General features: G+C 49.5%; 1 protein-coding gene across 2 annotated transcripts in view; it reads right to left on the bottom strand.

Moving 5' to 3' along the window:
* Positions 1-18,405, bottom strand: part of cacnb4a (calcium channel, voltage-dependent, beta 4a subunit) — an 80,448-nt gene extending 62,043 nt beyond the window's left edge. The window contains exons 1-2 of one of the 2 annotated variants that reach the window (XM_028808085.2): positions 18,142-18,405; positions 17,029-17,112 (exon numbers count right to left, since the gene is read on the bottom strand). In XM_028808085.2, the coding sequence (XP_028663918.2) occupies positions 17,029-17,112; positions 18,142-18,210 (153 nt within the window). In that variant the 5' untranslated portion in view covers positions 18,211-18,405. Of the gene's footprint in view, positions 1-4,323; positions 4,743-17,028; positions 17,113-18,141 lie in introns of those variants that run through there. The other variant, XM_028808084.2, reaches the window with a different exon arrangement.
* Positions 18,406-19,119: the final 714 nt, after the last annotated feature.

Raw genomic sequence — 19,119 nt, 5'->3', positions numbered from 1 at the left:
GGTCTTGTAGGCTCATTGGAGTACGCTGGGTCTTGGATTCCCAGGATTCCCGAGATTCGGAAGTGCTCCACTAGGCAGCTCTGCTCAGCTCCGCTCTCGGTGTATGGTGTAGTCGGCAGGATCACACAAGAGTGAGAGGGGCCGCTGTGGACGAGGATGGGTGGCTCATCAGGCAGATGTCTGAAGCTTTGTGAGCCAAGTGAGGTTAAGCCCTCCTGATGGTAGGTGGGAGTTTTAAGGGGCTGCCACTGGACCCCTGGAATGCTAAGGCGCTTTTGTCACACACATGCACATATGGGGTCACCTTCAAGGCTCTGACAAGGTAAGCACTTCCACTTCCATGAGAGGGGGCGCTATCACTGACAAGGACCGCGACCATGCCAGGCCTCACCACACCCCCACAGGCCTTCCAAACCCCGCCCCTTCTGGGCTCGGCCTGACAGATGTCAGCATCCTCGTTTTGACCCGGGTTCGAGAGCGCGAGAGAGAGAGAGAGAGAGACGAGTCCTCGACCACTTAAGAGCGGCTCCTGTCTGTTCGTGGCAGTGGCTTCTCATTTAAGTGGGGACAACTGGATTGGTACCCCAAAATTCTGAACCTGTGTCCTTTCTACACTTTATAACTGGGGTGTACTGGAGCATCGGAGCAAACCCCCGGTGTCCACTGCCCCCCCGCCCCGCCCATTCTCATGATTCCTCTTCCTGCCTGACCTCTTTAGTGAGCCGACTGACCACAATGGTGACCTCCTCGCTGCTCTCACTCTCCACCGCTTTTGTTTTTCTCGGGTTTTCTATTTTATCGTCTTCAGGAGCTCATGAAGCTCGTCATTCTTCCAGATGCTATTGAGTGGTCTGCATATAGCTAAGGGGGGGGCCTACCATGGCAGAGGTGACGATGTGGGAAACCCCAATGTGATTCCACACCTTACTTCAGCACCGTGGATCAGTCTGCTGTGAAAGGCGCTATATATGTACAAATAAACCTGTGGGTTGCACCAGCACTGGGACCTTCTTCACAAAGTGCCAAGTGGCTTTGGTCTATTCACTCTGAAAAGGGTGGGCAGAAGCCTCATAATGAGTTCACCGTTAGGTTATATAGCGCCTTACACAATGAGTATCATCAAAATAAGAACTTTACAGAACCAAGCAAAGCAGACGACAAAGCACAGTAAGGTAACAAGGTCGAAGAAAAAGATGTCCACTCTTGTATATTTATTTCTACCGGCAGCCACAAATCGTTACGGCCATCTGTCAGACTAACTGGGAGATGAGCCAGCCGTCCCACACCCAGTCCACTAGGCCGCTATGCCCACCTTCAGTCTTGTCTCTCTCCGCTGGCCTTTGGTTTCCCTCACCTCCAAACACTCAGATCCCACCGCTGACACCACAGCAACCTCATCCGTCATCTCACCTGACAGTGGACTCCAAGTGGAAGGAAAATCCCTAAAGTCCACCGTACTCCTCATGCAAAGCCCCCTGGGATGGCAGGATGGCTTTCACAGATTTCCCACTGCAGGTCCGAGACTTGGTTTTGTGTGAACGCATATGACAGATGAGAACAAAGGGCATCACTCCACCCTCGGGCATAGTGAGAGAACTTGAGGACCCGCCATGCGAGTGTCTGTGCCCCAAATATCAGGCTGCATTCTAAAATGCCATCGATGTCCACCTCACCTCACACCTTTAAGGACCTCAAAGTAAAAAGCACACAATTCCCTGCCTCGCCCCAAGACACCCACAATCAATCTAAAGGTGCCCTGCAGGTCAGTGGCCTGGTCACCCTGCCCGCTCCTGCTTTGCCACCCTCATTTATCACCCATCACGAAGGACGCCAAACTGCCATACAAAAACTGAAAGACAGAAAAGGCTGACAAGCGGCCATCGGACATCGAAAGTCCACCAAAAAAAGCAAATTCAAACTCGGCCGACTTGTCACCTGCATGCAACAGTGTCACGTTTGAATGTCACGCACACTCAGCACCCTGCCATTGTCACTGGACAGCAGCGCATGCTTACTGACATTTCAAAAAATTTGACCATTACGTCCCGTTACCACGCGCTGGGCACTGGAAGGCAGCAGCAGAAGTAGAAAAGTCAAATGACAGAGGACACTGCACATACAGGAGACCCTGTGTCTTCTTATATAGTGCCTTTCATGACACCTTCTATCACTCTGTCTGTCTTGTATTCCAAATACAGCATCAAATACATCTATAGAAGAGTGACACTTTCCTACCTCGTGGATATATAGTGCCTTTCATATCTAATTATTATATAGTGCCTTTCATATCTGTCTGTTATATAATGCCTTTCATATCTAATTATTATATAGTGCCTTTCAAATCTAATTATTATATAGTGCCTTTCATATCTGTGTTATATAATGCCTTTCATATCTAATTATTATATAGTGCCTTTCATATCTGTCTGTTATATAATGCCTTTCATATCTAATTATTATATAGTGCCTTTCAAATCTAATTATTATATAGTGCCTTTCATATCTGTGTTATATAATGCCTTTCATATCTAATTATTATATAGTGCCTTTCAAATGTAATTATTATATAGTGCCTTTCATTTCTGTCTGTTCTACGGCACAATTCACTTCCATCCTTCTATCAGTCTATCATGTAGCGCCTTTCCTCTTCGTTTTATTCACCTAAGCTCTAGTGGTGGAGTTTCTTTCATGTTTAACCATCTACCTTGAAGCTGAAGGCATCTGCAAGAAAGTGCTGTATATCTAATATAGCGCCTTTGACTTCTGTATGTATATTTTAGTGCAACAACGACAATCTAACCGCCAGCTGGACATGCCCACTGGACAGCACTTTCTACCCGGCTAACATGGCGCATTTCACTCGAGCCATCAATGTTTAGTTAGAGACAGACAGGTCAGGATACAGCGCCTTTCACTCTCTGACACACGTAACAAAGTGAGCTCTACTTAGACATGGCACCTTTCTTGTTTATCTAAGTTCTACATCTACAAATCGAATATAACGCCTTTCACACCCATATATTAAAGCAAAATTTGAAGACCTCTGTGTATATTCATGTATAGTGCCTTTCACGGCTGTCTATTTCACTGGCCGGCACGCTCAACAGCCTAACCTGTCACAGGACAGTACTATATAGTTATGGTATGGTTTGCTGTCCTTCACGTTTACTAAGCTATGCTCCAGCTGGGGACCCCCACAGGACTGTGTTTATAGCGCCTTTCGTGTCTGTCCGTTTCACTGCCCATCATGTTTAGCCTCCTAACCTCTAGTTTCAGATGCTTTATAGTGCCTTTCACCCCTGTGTGTTTTGCTGCCCTTCGCATTAAATACACCAGTGGTTCTCAGCCTGTGGGGCGGGACCCCCTAGAGGGGTGCGAAGATGTGAAAAAAAGAAAACAAGAATCAAAAATATGAAAAATCCATCTATTGAAACCAAAACAAATGAACTTAAACTCCATTCTGATACTAGAAAAAGAAATCTAGAGTTAGATAAATGTCGATAAAAGTTAAGCAGGTATAATAAAATATGCGTCTCTGATATATCATTAATTTAAAAAGAACAAATTGGTATTAGTGGGCTCCGTTCAAAAAAACGTAAGGGGGGGTCGCGATTAAAAGTGTTATGAAAACTCGGGTCGCAAATACTTCATGGCTGAGAAACGCTGCAATACGCCAAGTTCTGCTGGGAGGTCTTCACAAGAATATTTTAAAGTGCCTTTCAGGTTTGTCACATTCAACAACCCCGACGTGACGGCACCTTTCGTGCCTGCCTGGTTTGTTGCCCCTCGCCATTACCAAGCTACACTCTTGATGGATGGTACTATATAGCGCCTTTCATTTTTCGTCTATTTCACTGCCCCTCCTAACTGGGAGACCCCCACAGACCTGTCCTGAGTATAGCGCCTTTCACACCTGCCTGTTCCGCGGCCCCTCGCCATTAGCAAGCTAATGTCTAGTTGCAGACCCCCACCGGGTGGACCCCTCACGTCACCTCGCCACTTAGACGGAGCGGTCAGAGGTCTCGAGGGGCCCCCTACGCCCCCACCCGCCGGTCAGCTCGGCCGCCCCCAGCTGCTCCTTCATCAAAGGCCGGGTGGCGGGTAAGCGGGGGTCGGGGTGCGGTCCTCCTCCGGTGGTCCTTTTCTGATGGAGGAGCGCGGCAGGTGCCTCCGACTCACCGGCAGATGCCCGCCGCGCTCTCCGTCAGCCGTCCGTAGGCCCCGCGTCGCACCAGCGAGCTGCCACCACATCGCGATCGCGGGGGGACGACGACGACGACGACGACGACAATGGAGACAGAAAAGGAAAAGGCAGCCACTCACCGCCTCCGAGTCTTCGAATCCATGCAGGTACAAATTGTCATACATGGAGGTCTAGTGGTCCTTGCAGCAGCTCGTGATGAACGGGAGAATCAAAGCAACCTGACGGGAAGGGGAGGGGAGAGCAGGCCGGCCGCCGAGGATGGAAGGAAGGAGGGAGGAGGAGGAGGAGGAGGAGAAGAAGGAGGACCGAGGAGAGCCGAAGGAGCCGCGCGCGGAAGAAGCGACGAGGAGAGAGAGAGAGAGAGAGAGAGGGGCGCACGAGGCCTGCGCTGGTCTTCCCGAGCCTGCTCGTCAGTCGTGCTGCGCCGCTTCATTCACATTCTACGGGGAGGCAGGCGATCCCTGGAGGCGCTCCAGACCGGGCATCGCATCAGCCGTCCAAACGGAGCGGAGCAGCAAAGCGGAGCGGAGCGGAGCCGCGATGACAAAGCACCGACGACGGCCGCTGATTGGCCCGCCGCTTCTCCACTCAGCTGGAAGAGCGTTCGGCGAGCGACGAGCTGAGGGGCTGCGGAGGAAAAGGAAACTCGGGGGGCAACCAGGGGGAGGGCGGCGCCCCCCGTAGGTGAGGTCAGGGACAGCAAGAGCAGAGGTCAGTCGACGTGAGAAGATGCCTATATAGCGCCTTGCACCCCATCTCGCACCACTTTGCAGAAGCCCTCTTATGTATATAGCGCCTTTTGCAGCTCTTCAGTTTTGTAATACCAATCAATTCAGTCTTCTGTATATAAATATAGCGCCTTTCACTGTGAACCCCCATCTCACACACTTTACAGGTCGTTTCCAAGCCAGGGCTGAGCACATCAGCCTTACAGACCCCCGTAGTACAAGTCGGAACGCGCCTTTCACTGTGGAGCCCCTGCTCAGACCACTTTACATGAGTCCTCTTATCTATATAGCGCCTTTTCCAATCCTTTTCATTTTAATCACCTCAATATGTACGTTGCATTTACTTTCCATTGTACAAACCGAATCAGTCTTTTACTTCTATAGCGCCTTTCATCCCACTGTACACAAGTCACGTGGCTCTGGTCTGGGCACACCGGCCCATGTGCAGATGTTTTCTTTATATGGCGCCTTCTCCAGGCCTCCCTATTTGTAAGACCTCGACACACATGCATCGCACGTTCAATTTTCTTCCTTTTCCACGTGGTGCAGGTAAAGACCCCTGCTATGCAAAGTCTCCATGTTTTCCTAATATAGCGCCTTTCACGCTGCTGCGCGCAAGTCACGTGGTCAAGCCTGGTCTGGTCTGAGCACTTCAGCCTTGCAAACTCATGTCAAATAAATCATATGGCGCCTTTCCCGACCCCCCCCCCCTTTCAAAGACCTCAACACGAAAGCTGCACTCGCGTCCCAATGCAGAGCAAATCTTTGTTTACTAATATAGCGCCATTCCCACCATTTCAAAGACCTCGACTAGTAGATAGATAGATAGATAGATAGATAGATAGATAGATAGATAGATAGAGTGAAAGGCGCTATATAACAGATAGATAGATAGATAGATAGATAGATAGATAGATAGATAGAGTGAAAGGCGCTATATAATAGATAGATAGATAGATAGATAGATAGAGTGAAAGGCGCTATATAATAGATAGATAGATAGATAGATAGATAGATAGATAGATAGAGTGAAAGGCGCTATATAACAGATAGATAGATAGATAGATAGATAGATAGATAGATAGATAGATAGATAGATAGAAGATAGATAGATAGAGTGAAAGGCGCTATATAGCAGATAGATAGATAGATAGATAGATAGATAGATAGATAGATAGATTGAAAGGCGCTATATAATAGATAGATAGATAGATAGATAGATAGATAGATAGATAGATAGATTGAAAGGCGCTATATAATAGATAGATAGATAGATAGATAGATAGATAGATAGAGTGAAAGGCGCTATATAACAGATAGATAGATAGATAGATAGATAGATAGATAGATAGATAGATAGATAGATAGATAGATAGATACTTTATTAATCCCAATGGGAAATTCATTCAAGTATGTTGGACTTCTGTAATACAAGTCAGTCATTTATGTATATAGCGCCTTTTCTGCTGCAGCCCACTTCAAGGACCTCAGAGCACAGGCTGCCCTGGTGGGGCGACTCGCTGGGGGTCTCATGAGAGGCCAGTAGAGGGGCTCGTGATTTACGTTTAGCTCCCGAATGTCTCACACAGCCCACCTAAGCTCTGCTAGACTTAATAAGTTAATTGAAGCCCGCCAGCCCCCCGATATCCATGGCGTCCCAATAACTGACGTGTCACTGAACCCTTCGCTCTCTTCTCTTTGAGTTTAGTCTTTATATATAGCGCCTTTCCAAGTTCTGAAAATCTTCAAGCTCTTTATCTCCGTGCATCTTCTTTCTAATCCCCTTTTTCACTTTATGGCCACAGCGGCTGGGACCTGCGCCAGTACCACCGACTGTAAGGTGGGCACCACTCACAAACCCAGGTGACCACTGCAGAGTGACCAGAGGGAGGGAGGGCAGCATCTGCAGAAAGAACGTGCAGACACCAGCCAGCCTCTCTAACCAGCCCCTCCAGCACGAAGTGAACGCTCTTGGAGACGGGGGTCTCGGTCTGTGAGTATGCGGTGGGCATCAGCAGATAGAGAGGATTTTCAAAAGAGCTACCAATACTCAGCCACAGGTGTTCCAGGGTCACCTGGCATGTGAGAAGTGGCACCATAAAGTAGTCACTTCCACTGGAGGCACAAGTGTGAGGAAGAGAACTGAAGGGTGAGAGGAAGATGGCAGCTGAGGAGGACGTCACACAAGGTCAAAGGCGCTACATGGGATAAGATTGATTGATTGACTGCTTAATCAGCTGATTGGCCGAACGGACTGCCTGACTGATCGATTAGCTGCCTGACTGATTGATCGTAGTGCGGAGGACGGTGGGCGGTGTCTCATGGCCGCTGTTTTCTGCTCTTTCTTATTTCTGGCTCAGTTCTTCCCTTCTTTTAATGTGCCGCGCCGACACGCACGCCGACGGTGACCCTGAACGCGGGTACAAACGCACAAAGCCATCGCTCGTCACTCGCACTGCACAAGTGACGACATCGAGCAGGAGGGCGGAGCCACGGGGGGGGCCGTGCACGAGCGCGGGACACGACAAGCCGCCGCGTACATGGCGCCATCTGCTGGCCACAAGGGAAAGCGCAGCCAACGAGGTGCGCAACGATTCTTTAAGAGATTTGATTCATTCCGTTCAGTTCGGCAGAACGATTCGAATGTTTGAATCGCCGATTCGTTATCAACAGAAACAACAACAAGCTCTATTCTAGTTAAAACTCCAGAATAATATCATAATGGTGTCACTACTTTAACCACCAAACAATACAAAATTATAAAGAGCAAGCAACAAAATAACATAATAATAATAATAATAATAATAATAATAATAATTTAATAATAATAATAATTTATTATTATTATTATTATTATTATTATTATTATTATAACGTTCTCCTTATTGAATTTTGATAATAAAATTTCAGCAATAAATAAAAAGTAAAACAATCGTGAACAATAAGCTACAACAGACATCGTAATAAAACTGAGCGCATTGATCTGTGACTAAATAAAATGCCTTTCAGTTCTGCGTGAATCTCCCGCACTTTCCTGGCGAACTGACCTGCCATTCAATGGACTGGAGTCTCGTCTGCGCTTAGTGAGTGAACTTGCAGTGCTTGTCCTGACCAGCAGGGGGCACACTGGCTCGTTCAGTCAGTCACTCCGTGGACGACACTCACAGTCACTCAGTCAGAGTGAAGCGATCAGTGGGCGGTGCTTGGTGTCATCTACCAAGTCAGTCATTGGCTAGTTGTTTTGCTGAGTTTACTGATTGGCTCTTTTCCTGAAGACAAGTTAAGATAATCGCTCCGGACTGCCATAGAGTGCAATATAAAAACGTAACACGCACTGCACACGCCTCGACAGGATTTGTTCTTTAATGACAGTGAACAGTACATTCGTTCAGAGACCAAGACACGTACAAAAGAACTTGATTGTTCACTGCACATCACTAATTCGGACCTGCTGCACTCGACATGTTTAAACTTAAAAGCGAATTGAGAAGAAGATCACACCACTCGTGAATCTGCAGAGCGAAAAGAAACGAGAGCACTGATGAGATGTGCGAATTGAAATAAGGAGCCCATTAGGGCGAACCCTGGTGTTGGGGTGGGCGTAGGGTGGGGTGAAACTGAGAAGTGGCTGGCGAGCGAGTAAAGGGATGGCAACAACAAGGTGACACTGATGACCCTACTAGAGTATTAGCACTTACTGAGTGTGATTGGAACTGCCAAGTCAATTCACGAAGGGGGCATTAGAGGAAGGCTGTGTCTGCCCCTGCCACCCCTGGTCACTCCATCCTGATTTCATGATTTGCTCTCTTAATTCCTAATCAGCTCTACTGGAACTCTTTGACCGCACATCTCAATAAAGTTGACTTGGAACTTTACATCGACAGGACAAAAAGAGTGGCGTCCATCACAGGTGCCATGATGGTCTCCTACTTCAGAACCCTGAAAAGTTTCAACTCATCTCCCATTGGCGTCTCTTGTGACTTACGGGGGTCTCTGCCCCTCCATCTGATAAAAGAGCCATCGATGAGCTGATGGCACTCGCAAGACCCGGGAAATAAAATGGAAGACTGAGGACCCCCAACTGAGGCAGATCCACATCAGCAGCAACCACTACAACATGGACTCAGCTGGGGGGCTTGGGCTGCTTTATGCTCTTATATAGTGCCTTTCATATCTATCTATTGATTCAATAGCCCATTTCACTCTCATGCATCTGTCATATAATTCCTCTCATCTACCTTTTACTTACTGCCTTTCTCATCATATTATATAGCGCCTTTCATATCTATCTATCTATTATATAGTGCCTTTCATACCTATCTATCTATCTATCTATCTATCTATCTATCTATCTATCTATCTATCTATCTTGCCTACTATGCTAAACTTAATATCTATCTATTATATAGTGCCTTTCATATCTGTCTATCTATTTATCATATAGTGCCTTTCATATCTATCTATCTATCTATCTAGCCTACTATACTAAACTTAATATCTATCTATTATATAGTGCCTTTCATATCTATCTATCTATCTATCTATCTATCTATCTATCTATCTATCTATCTATCTATCTATCTATCTATCTTAGTGCCTTTCATATCTATCTATCTATCTATCTATCTATCTATCTATCTTGCCTACTATGCTAAACTTAATATCTATCTATTATATAGTGCCTTTCATATCTATCTATCTATCTATCTATCTATCTATCTATCTATCTATCTATCATATAGTGCCTTTCACCTGTCTGTCTATCTATTAATCTATTATCTAGTGCCTTTCTTGTCTATCTGTCCATTATACTTTATCACAATATTATTCCGATCACTTCTATGTATCTGTCATATAGTGCCTTTCATATGTATGTATCAGTAAATACATGCCGTTGGTTTGAGCCGACTACCCCGAAGGCTCAGGGTGGGCCACTCCTGCCATCCTCTGTGTTCTTCCTTTGTTCCTCGGGTCATTGATGGGTGTTTGTGTCTGGTCCTGGTATTCGCTGATTATTCTGATCACCAAGATGGCGTGGCGCAGTGTTAGGAGGAGTCGTTGAGTGATGTGTGGAGCGCCTCCTGCTGGTGACCCTCGAGCATTATGAGTCCGTGGCCAGTGTGTGACTCGCTCAGTTTTTCCCTTCACAAGTCGCTGATTTTCGCTGCCGTTGACATTTTGGATTTTTTCATTTTTGCTCCGATGCTCCTGTCATATTTTCCAGCTAAAATGGCGGCCGAGTTTAATTGAATTAAAAGCCTGCACTTTATCTTTCATTAAACCCCCCGCTCTCAGACACCACACACCTTTGCTATGAGGGGGGGGGGGGGGCTGCCCAGCGCTCCCTGGTGGGGAACTGATGTGCTTTGAGAAGCTCAGTGAGAGGAAGGCACCATAGAGTGTAAAGACTGACTGAGGGATGTCAGCAGTGCACAGACATATCGTGCTGTGAAAGGCGCTATATACTAAAGCCTAATGGCAGGAAGTACCCCGTGAAATGCCCCGTGCTCACTTTTGCATTTTTATTTTTATTTCTTTCCGGCACTGCAGGGCTTTCCCATGATTCATTCCTGGTGGGATTCCTGATAGCATTTTCCAATTAAAAAAAAAAAAAAGCAGCATTGAAGACCCCCGTGCAACTTCACATCTGGAAAAAATGACACATGAGGCCGCTGACATACACACACACGCACACTAATGAGTCCACAAGGGGGCGCTCCTTCATTCACAGCCAGCCACAGCTGCTTTTTAATTTTGGGACTCTAGGGAGCGCCACATCTCACTGGCCCATTTATGCCAGCTGGGCACACACCTGGTGCCCACCCGTCATTCATTAAACAGCCCCCTGGCTCACACTGGTAGGATTTTCAGAAGTCGCTCAGTGTCAGTGAATCTTCATCATTTTGGGAGATGAAGCTGCCAGCCTTGAGCAAGCTCACCTGACTGTCCAGTGCCAAGCCTGGTGCCAATGACTCAAATCAGAATCTATTTAAAATGGTGTGATGCCCTCAGGTCTCTCGTTTTTGTGTCTTATCTGCCCCTCTTCACTTGGCTCACTCACATGTGTCAGGTTCAGTCTACGTGATTTGACAGTTTAACCTGCTGACCTGCAGCTTGGCATTGTGCAGCCTGACCCACTGTGCCATCCATCAGGCAACACTCCCTCCAGCGTTGTTCACTCTGCCCTGAGCTCCTGGGCAAACAGCTGAAATCGGCATCTGCATGGCATCAGTCAGAGCTACGTGTGGCTAAACATTCATCGCACGAGGGCCAGTGTGTACCATGGCAGCACTGGGCACAGGACTGGTATGAGCCCTGGGTGTGACGCCAGTGAATGTTCTTTGAGTCATTCAGCATCTGCTTCTGGTAGAGGGACCGCCGGGCCTGGGGACTCTCATTTAAAGCCACCTGTCCGCAGTGTGCTCCTGATTGGCTGAACGTTTAAGATGTTTATCGTATTCTGGGATTATGTGGCATTACTCGTCTTTTAAATGGATTTTTGCAGAGATTTTCTGGCCCAAATTCTGCTGTTAGTTTCTATTTCCCTTTCCTTTTTGTACAGACCCCATTTTATTTGTTATGGGTGCCACCACTTTGTGGCGCGACGTCACCACCAGAGGTGACATAAGCTGTTGTGAAGTGGGTGTGCAGGATTTGTGTAACGGTGCACGTCAGTCAGTCAGCAGTGTGCCCACCGCCACCCCCTTGAAGACGAAGTGACGTGCTTTAGTCTGCTATGATTTGGGGGGGGGGCAGCTGTGGTCACTAAATAGCGAGTGAGCCCCCAGGCAACGCATTCTCTGTGCCCCCCCACCACTATGGAAGTCGGACTGCGAGTGTTGGGCTTGGAGTCGCAGAGCACAGGAATCCCAAATGCACTTCCAAACATGGCCACTAGAGGGGGATATCACGGTCAGGCCGAGCTCTGAATCTTCAAACAACAAGAATGAAGCTCCGCAGAGTTACCTGGGACACGGAGGTCACCACAAGGAAACATGTCCCCAAAGAGAGAAAAAAAAAAATGTCACAAAATGGAGCAAAAAGTCAACAAAATCTCCAAATCCAATCAACCACAAGACGTGAGCACAAGCACACCCACCGACTCCCAGAAACTATGGCAGACCCTCCAGGATCAGCGGGCGGAGGGCAGTCCCTGGATGTGATTGGCAGGTGGAGGACCACCCACAAAACACGTTGAACGTAACAAAGGCCGCTGATAGACGAGATCAAAGATGAAGGACACGGCACATAATCCACAAACGTAACACTCGAGGAGGAACAGAAAAGACACACAACGCGACTTTGAACCCCGGTCAGGCTGGCGAAACCGGCCGTTGTGCGCCTCCACTTGCCGAGATTACGGATGGCCACTTTGGAGATGTGGGGGGATTTCGGTTTCAGTTTTGTTTCGTTTTCTGCGGCTCGTCGCTGTGACCTCCTCGTTTCACCTTCGGGCTTCTTCTTGAAACTCCATCAGCCGTTCCGTGTGTCGTTTTGTTTGAATTTTAAGATCCGCTCTTTTGTGCCTTCGCTTGACGGGGTCGCTAGGCAGCTGCTCTGGAAGTCGGACGTCTAAAGTTCGCCTCCATCTGTTCCTTCACAGTCCGACTTTGTGGATGATTTCATAAGAATTCCCGGGAGCCTTGTGGGATTTCATTGTCATCTCCGCGTATTTTCTCTTCTCGTCGTTTATCCCTCTGATAAATCCTAAGGCGGCCATTTTGTCTTCTCGGCTGCGGCCATGTTGTTTACAGGTTGCTATGCCCATGGCCAGTCACATGACCTTTGATGGCCAATCCCGATGCTCTTTGGAGTGGTCCTTACTTCACATCTGATGCGGACGTTCGACTTTTGGTTTGCGTTTGGGCCGTCGCCGTTTTTCTCCGGGTGGGTCACGCACTTCTGCCACTTCTTTAGCTGGGGATCCACCAAGGGTGCCAGCTCACGACCCCCCTGAGAAAGTCACTTTGTCCAAGTGACACAAAGGCACTATATAAAGTGCCAGCATATGTTGCTAGTGTTTTAAAGGTGATGCCAAGGTCTGTCACCCCCTAAACAGTTTGCCCCCCCCATGCCTCCCCGTTCCTCTTTGCTAGACGAGTTTTGTTCCCCATTTTCTCCATTTTGCTTTGTTCCACTTCTCGAAGTTTTGTGTTTTCAGGGAGTTTTAAACCCAACAGATGGGGCCTCACCAAGCTGAGCGGAGCTGATAAAGGTCACCACTGGCACAGACGGGCACTCGTGGACGCTGGCACTGCGCCCGTCACCAAAGAAGCCTCCTGTATCCGAGACCCGAGGCTGTGGTGGCGCCCGGGAATTTCAGTGCCATCTTCAGCATCTCTCCATGCAGATCAAGGGGCTTCACATGCCCCAATTATGCCGTTGCCATAGAAACCACTTCCCGTTCCCTTTCTGACTCGAAAACAACTCTGGCATCGCCACCCGGGAGTCCACGCCAATGGGTTTGCTGGCTTGGAATTTGTGTCTGGTGCCATCCCCTCTTCTAATCTGGCATCCTTACTTCATAATTATGGGGGGCAGGAAGCTCCCCTGAATGGAGTGCCAGTCCATCAGAGGGCACACACACGGCCCATTTGGAATCCCCCAATCTGCTCATTTTTGGGAAACTCCATAGAGAGAAGCAGTGGGTGTGGGATTTGAACCCGGGACATTGGGTTCTGTAAGGCAACAGCAATGCTCCATCATGGTGGTGCCCTCTGCTGGTTATTTTCTAGTATCAGCATCCCCGTGACGTCATTTTGTGTGCAGCCATGTTGATGACACCACGTGGAAGGTCACTGGCATTACAAAAAATGATGGCGTCGCATCTGGGCAAGAAGGACCCCCGTCGGCAGTTAATCCTCTTCACAAATGAACCTTCTTCACAAAGCAAATCTACGGCGCCATCTTGCTTTGTTCGGCCGAATCAAACTGAGCTGGGCATTTGACAGACTTCACCGCCATGTTACTGGGTGGCATCTCAGGAACCAAAAAAACAATCTGGAGGCCACAAGATGAATTTAGGGGCTGCCACGTCCTTACAGCCACCACAGGGGGTCCGTGACGTCCTGTTAGTCATACGTCAGCCTCAGTAGTGATCAAGTCAGGCGTGCCAACATGGCAGGATGGACCAGCAGAAAGTGGGCTGCCATCCTGCGGTCAGATTTGACCAGACGAGTCCTTAAATGGTGTCTATGCCAATGGCTTTCTTTGTAAAGACATAAATGAGGACCATCCAGTGGTTGGCAACCATAGGCGAAGCCCAGGGAGGGATACTGGGTTTGAGCCCCCCAAAGTCTACTTTACGACATCATCACCAAGCAAACACACTAAACACTGTCTGCTGTGCCAAGTGGGCAAACAAGCAAGTGCCCAATCAGAATAAACCACAAAGAACAGGAAGGTCCTGTGTCACCTGTCCCCAAAGGGGCGGGGCTTTGCAAACTGGCACAGATCCACACCTCCCTTTAACCTGCAGGTTACTTAAAGTGGGCAATGATCCACCCATGGTTTGCTGGCTCCGCCCACTTTATTCTCAAGTTCCCTGCCCACTTTTAGCCAGGGTGACCACGCCCTCCTCTGAATAGTGAGTGGCGTCACTGCTTCAGGTGACAGGCTGCATGTGCCGAGTGTCCAGGGGAGGGCACTGCTGCCCGCAGGTGCCAACATCACAGCTCAACGCCTAAGGGAATGCCAATGCCTGCCATTCTTCCACTTGCCAAGTCCCTTCCTCCGCCTTGGCCGCCTTTGTCTCCTCAAATGTTGCTTTGATTTGCCTGCTCACCCATCGAGGTCAGCTGGAGGAGAATAAACTGTGCCAGCTCGCCAGGGAGGCTCCGCTGAAATGAGTGTGATTTGGGCCGCCTGCTTATTTTAGAAAATGCTGTGAAATTGTGGGTTAGGAGCACAGAGTGGAGCTCTCAGGCTTTGAAGGGCACAGCGCGGGCATGGATCAGCTAAGGGGGCAATTTGTGGGTCAGAGTTCAAGGATGAGATCACCTGGATTGATTTTGACGGGTAGGGTGGCACTGCACGGCCCCATCTATATCATCTCTGCACATCCTCCCTGTGCCCCAGCGTTTCCTCCTGGTTTAAGTTAAGTGGCTGGGCAGGGCCTGAGGGTGCTCTGCCACAGACTGGCACCCAATCCTGGGATGGCCTTGAATGTGGACAGCTGTGTGGATGTTCTCTTTTAAGACCTGGCATTTGAACCAACATCCACCAACAAGGAAATAAAAGAGCAGCTGAGGTCCTCCGCACAGGGCCATCACAGGGGGGCTTTGAATGGACAGCACAGTCCATCCTGGAGTGACGACTTCGGCCCCACATGGTGATCCAAGAGAAGCAAAATTCAAGTCTGGGGGTTCAACCATCATGGCATCGAGAAAAGAAAGATGGAAACGTCCAGGAAGGGGCACCATCAGCTGCCAACGTGGGCTCAGGTGCTCAGATTCAAGAATCCACATTGCTATGAAAGATCAGAATGGATGCCCCACAATGTCAGGGCATAAAAGGGGGCTTCTTATATTGTGACACTGACATGAGTCACGCCAACGGGCAGAGTCCAGGAGCGCTCAACAACGGCGGCCTTCATGATTTACCAGGTGCCCTCTTTACCAAACTTCATGAAACACAAGACTTGCCCACACCTTGCCAGCACCTCCAGATCGTTCCACCGTGCCCAGGCCCCCACCAGTCCAGGGGTCCACTCCGAATCTGACCAGCCTGCAAGGTGCGCTTGAGGTTTGGTTATTAAAGCTGTGACCCCCTTGTGTTGGAGATTTTAGTTTAGAGCCCACCCAGCCTGCAGCCCCCCTCCACAGCCCCCCTTATGACCCCCAGGTGGTGACCAAGAGGACAGATCACAGGTACAAGCAGCAGGGCCTGGCAAGAAGAAGCACTGCTCGATCGGCTGAGGGAACCTCTGGGCAGGACCACTAGGGCACAGGCTGCCAGGGCACTGCCACTGGGAGGAGGCCGACAGACATTTGGGGGGACCTGCAGTCTTACTGGGCAAACGCCAGTCTGATGCACCCAGGAAACTGTGAAAATGCAATGTGTAACAGCAGGGGGCGCTCTCCACCTCAGAATATTATTTCTTATTATTAAAATAAAAAGCAGAGGCAGAGGATCAATATGGAGGAGGAGACACGGGGTGCTGCTGCCCCACTGGGCCTGCCTGTAATGCTATTTGAACCCGTGTCTACCAGGTGGGTTGGTTCACGTCTTATGTGTTCCCACCTCCTGCCCCTCCTTCTCTCTCAGGACCCCAGCTTCTGTTCCTCCATCCAGTGAGCCTTGACCCCCAACTCTAAACTCGATGAGCCCCTCTGGCTAACACCGTCTTAGAACGCCAGGCCAGAACTCCCCCTAGTGGCCCCTGCTGACCTCACGCCTTCTTGTCCAGGCTGACCCTGTCCCACTCTTTCCAGTCAGTGGTTGTGTGCTGCCACCTAATGGGCTGATGTGAAACCACAGGCCTGCTGCCATTCCTCGTGGGCTGCCTCCTACTGGACAGGAGACCCCTTTGCCAAACTTCACGCAGGTCTCTGTGGTTTCCCGTACACCCACTTCACCTACAGTGCCCACTGCCCCCTGGTGGTGATTCCCTTCACTAGCAGGTAGAGATCATTGTGTGCCCTATACTGCCCTTCTCCTGCTTCATACCACTCTGGTGCCACTTTCCTTCCTGGTAACCCCTGTTGTCAAAGAAGAAATGCATTTGGGGCAAAGACTGGAGGGCTCAATACTCATGAAGGGGTGGTACGGGAATGCAGCAAAAGTGCCACCATGCCCAATATGAAGAGGTGGGGTTCTTGGGGGTCCCTAACAGACGGCTGCTGAGGGCAGAGAGGCCTGGTCTTCTGTAAAGCTTTAATTTATTGTCACCTACATCAAATAACATTTCACCCTAAAAATGCCCACATTATAAATTCCGACAAAGACATTGGTGCCCCTCACAGCTTATCCTGAAAATTCACATTAAGACCCTGGTGACATGCAGCCCATGAATCGGACAAGCAGGATGGGCAAAGTGCCCCAGGTGACTGCCACACTTGCACCCGTGTTACATTTGTTAATAAGCTGCCCACCTACCTGCCTGAGGATGAAGCTGGTGGAGGTGGTGCTGCCATCTGATCTCTTTAACCTGCTTCTTCTCGACTGGGTTCCCCTGGAGAGCTGAAGTAAAATAACACAACAAAGTCAACAAGTCAGAGGAGACCATCCATCACCTGGCACAGGCTGCGATGCCAACCCAATGACCCCCCCCCCCAATAGAAAGAGCCATTCTCCTCACTTCCAGAGCTCCCAGTTCCCCTTCTTACTGGTGGCCAAGGTCAAGGGCAGAGGCTGTGGGATCTCCAGAGCCCACCTGTCGCAGGTGCCTGGCTGTCTTAGCCTGCCTCTCTGCCTGGCACTGTGTGGGCACATTTACACATCTAAGTAAATCCACAAGCCCGTGCCCAGTCCTGCTTCACAGGTGAAGTCAAAGGGGCACAACAGCGAGAAGTGGGCTCAGTCGGCACTGACAGCTGAAAGACAAATCTCCTCTCAGCAGTGCCCAAATCGTGCCAGGCTGTAAGTTTAGATCCCGCAAGTTAACCCAGCAGACACCTACCATGACATCGGCAATCCAGAGCCCCACTGTGGGCCATGAGCCGTCTGCCACCAGACTCCTCCTGTGCTGCGAAGCCCCCAAAACACGGGGGACCGACCGGGAGCCGCAGGCTCCGCCTGGCACCACCTTCAGGGAGTCTCGTCAGGATATTTCACACAGGGTTGTGTGCCAGCTCAGCAGCAGGTGGTCTCACAGCGTGCCCCGAACCAGCCACTTCATCAGCCTGGGCTTCACCCGGAATGAATCCCTAACTACGAGGGTCCCACCCACGCAGACCACCATAAACTTAATTCGAAGTCGCGGGGTGCCACACACGATGACAGTTCAGTGCCAGAAGGGCACCAGAACTCTGCCGACTAAAGAAGGCGTTGACCTGACTCGACCTCCGCCTATGCAGCGCCTTTCGTCTTTCAAAGGGGCTTCATCTACGCCTCTGAACGGTAGCCCACCGCGCAGCCCACGGGCACGTCCAGTCCACCCCGTCCGCCGAGACACCACTGCCGTCGTATGGACGGCCGAACCGCGGCGCTCCCCGACTTCACGAGCCTCCGCCGCCGCCTCCGCCACACGCGGTCAAACCTCGGTGTTACCTGGCAGACGGGCGCCGGTGGCACGCCTCCTTCGACAGTCCTCGGCCTGGTGCACAGCGTTTTGGGCATCTCCTCTGACTGAGCATCTGCCCAGGCCGCCTTGACGTCGACGGGACCGCCGTCCGCTGCGGCTTCCGTGTCGATCGGCGCACTGACCGCCCGGCGTCTCGTACTGAAGCCTCGGCGCCGAACTCGCGGCTGCCTGCACTTAAAGCGACAGCGGGCACGTAAAGCGCCGACGCCATCCCGGGCCGGGCGAGCGCAGGTGAGTAGCCGCCTCGGAGTCTCCGGGGCCGCGCGGCACGCGAATGGCACAACCCAGGAGGGCGGTGGCTCAGCAGTCAGTGCCGCTGCTTTACAGCCCGCTGGGACCTGCGTGTGACAGCCGCCGCCGAATCTGCACGTCCTCAATGCGACAGGGCGTTCGCTCGACGGGGACTTTTGGGGGAAAAATAAAGTTAGGATGGTGAGCTGTTGGCTGGTTCTCGGGCCAAAGGGTTTCACGGGTCTCCTTTCCCTTGACAGAAAGGGATAGATAGATAGATAGATAGATAGATAGATAGATAGATCTGAAAGGCACTATATGATAGATAGATAGATAGATAGATAGATAGATAGATAGATAGATAGATAGATAGATAGATAGATAGATAGATAAGGTGAAAGGCACTATATCATAGATAGATAGATAGATAGATAGATAGATAGATGAGGTGAAAGGCACTATATAATAGATAGATAGATCAATCTGAAAGGCACTATATAATAGATAGATAGATAGATAGATAGATAGATAGATAGATAGATCTGAAAGGCACTATATAATAGATAGATAGATAGATAGATAGATAGATAGATAGATAGATAGATAGATAGATAGATAGATCTGAAAGGCACTATATAATGGATAGATAGATCTGAAAGGCACTATATGATAGATAGATAGATAGATAGATAGATAGATAGATAGATAGATAG

The sequence above is a fragment of the Erpetoichthys calabaricus genome, chromosome 8, assembly GCF_900747795.2.
Source record: "Erpetoichthys calabaricus chromosome 8, fErpCal1.3, whole genome shotgun sequence".
Taxonomy (NCBI): domain Eukaryota; kingdom Metazoa; phylum Chordata; class Cladistia; order Polypteriformes; family Polypteridae; genus Erpetoichthys; species Erpetoichthys calabaricus.
This window is presented reverse-complemented; position numbering and strand designations above follow the sequence as displayed.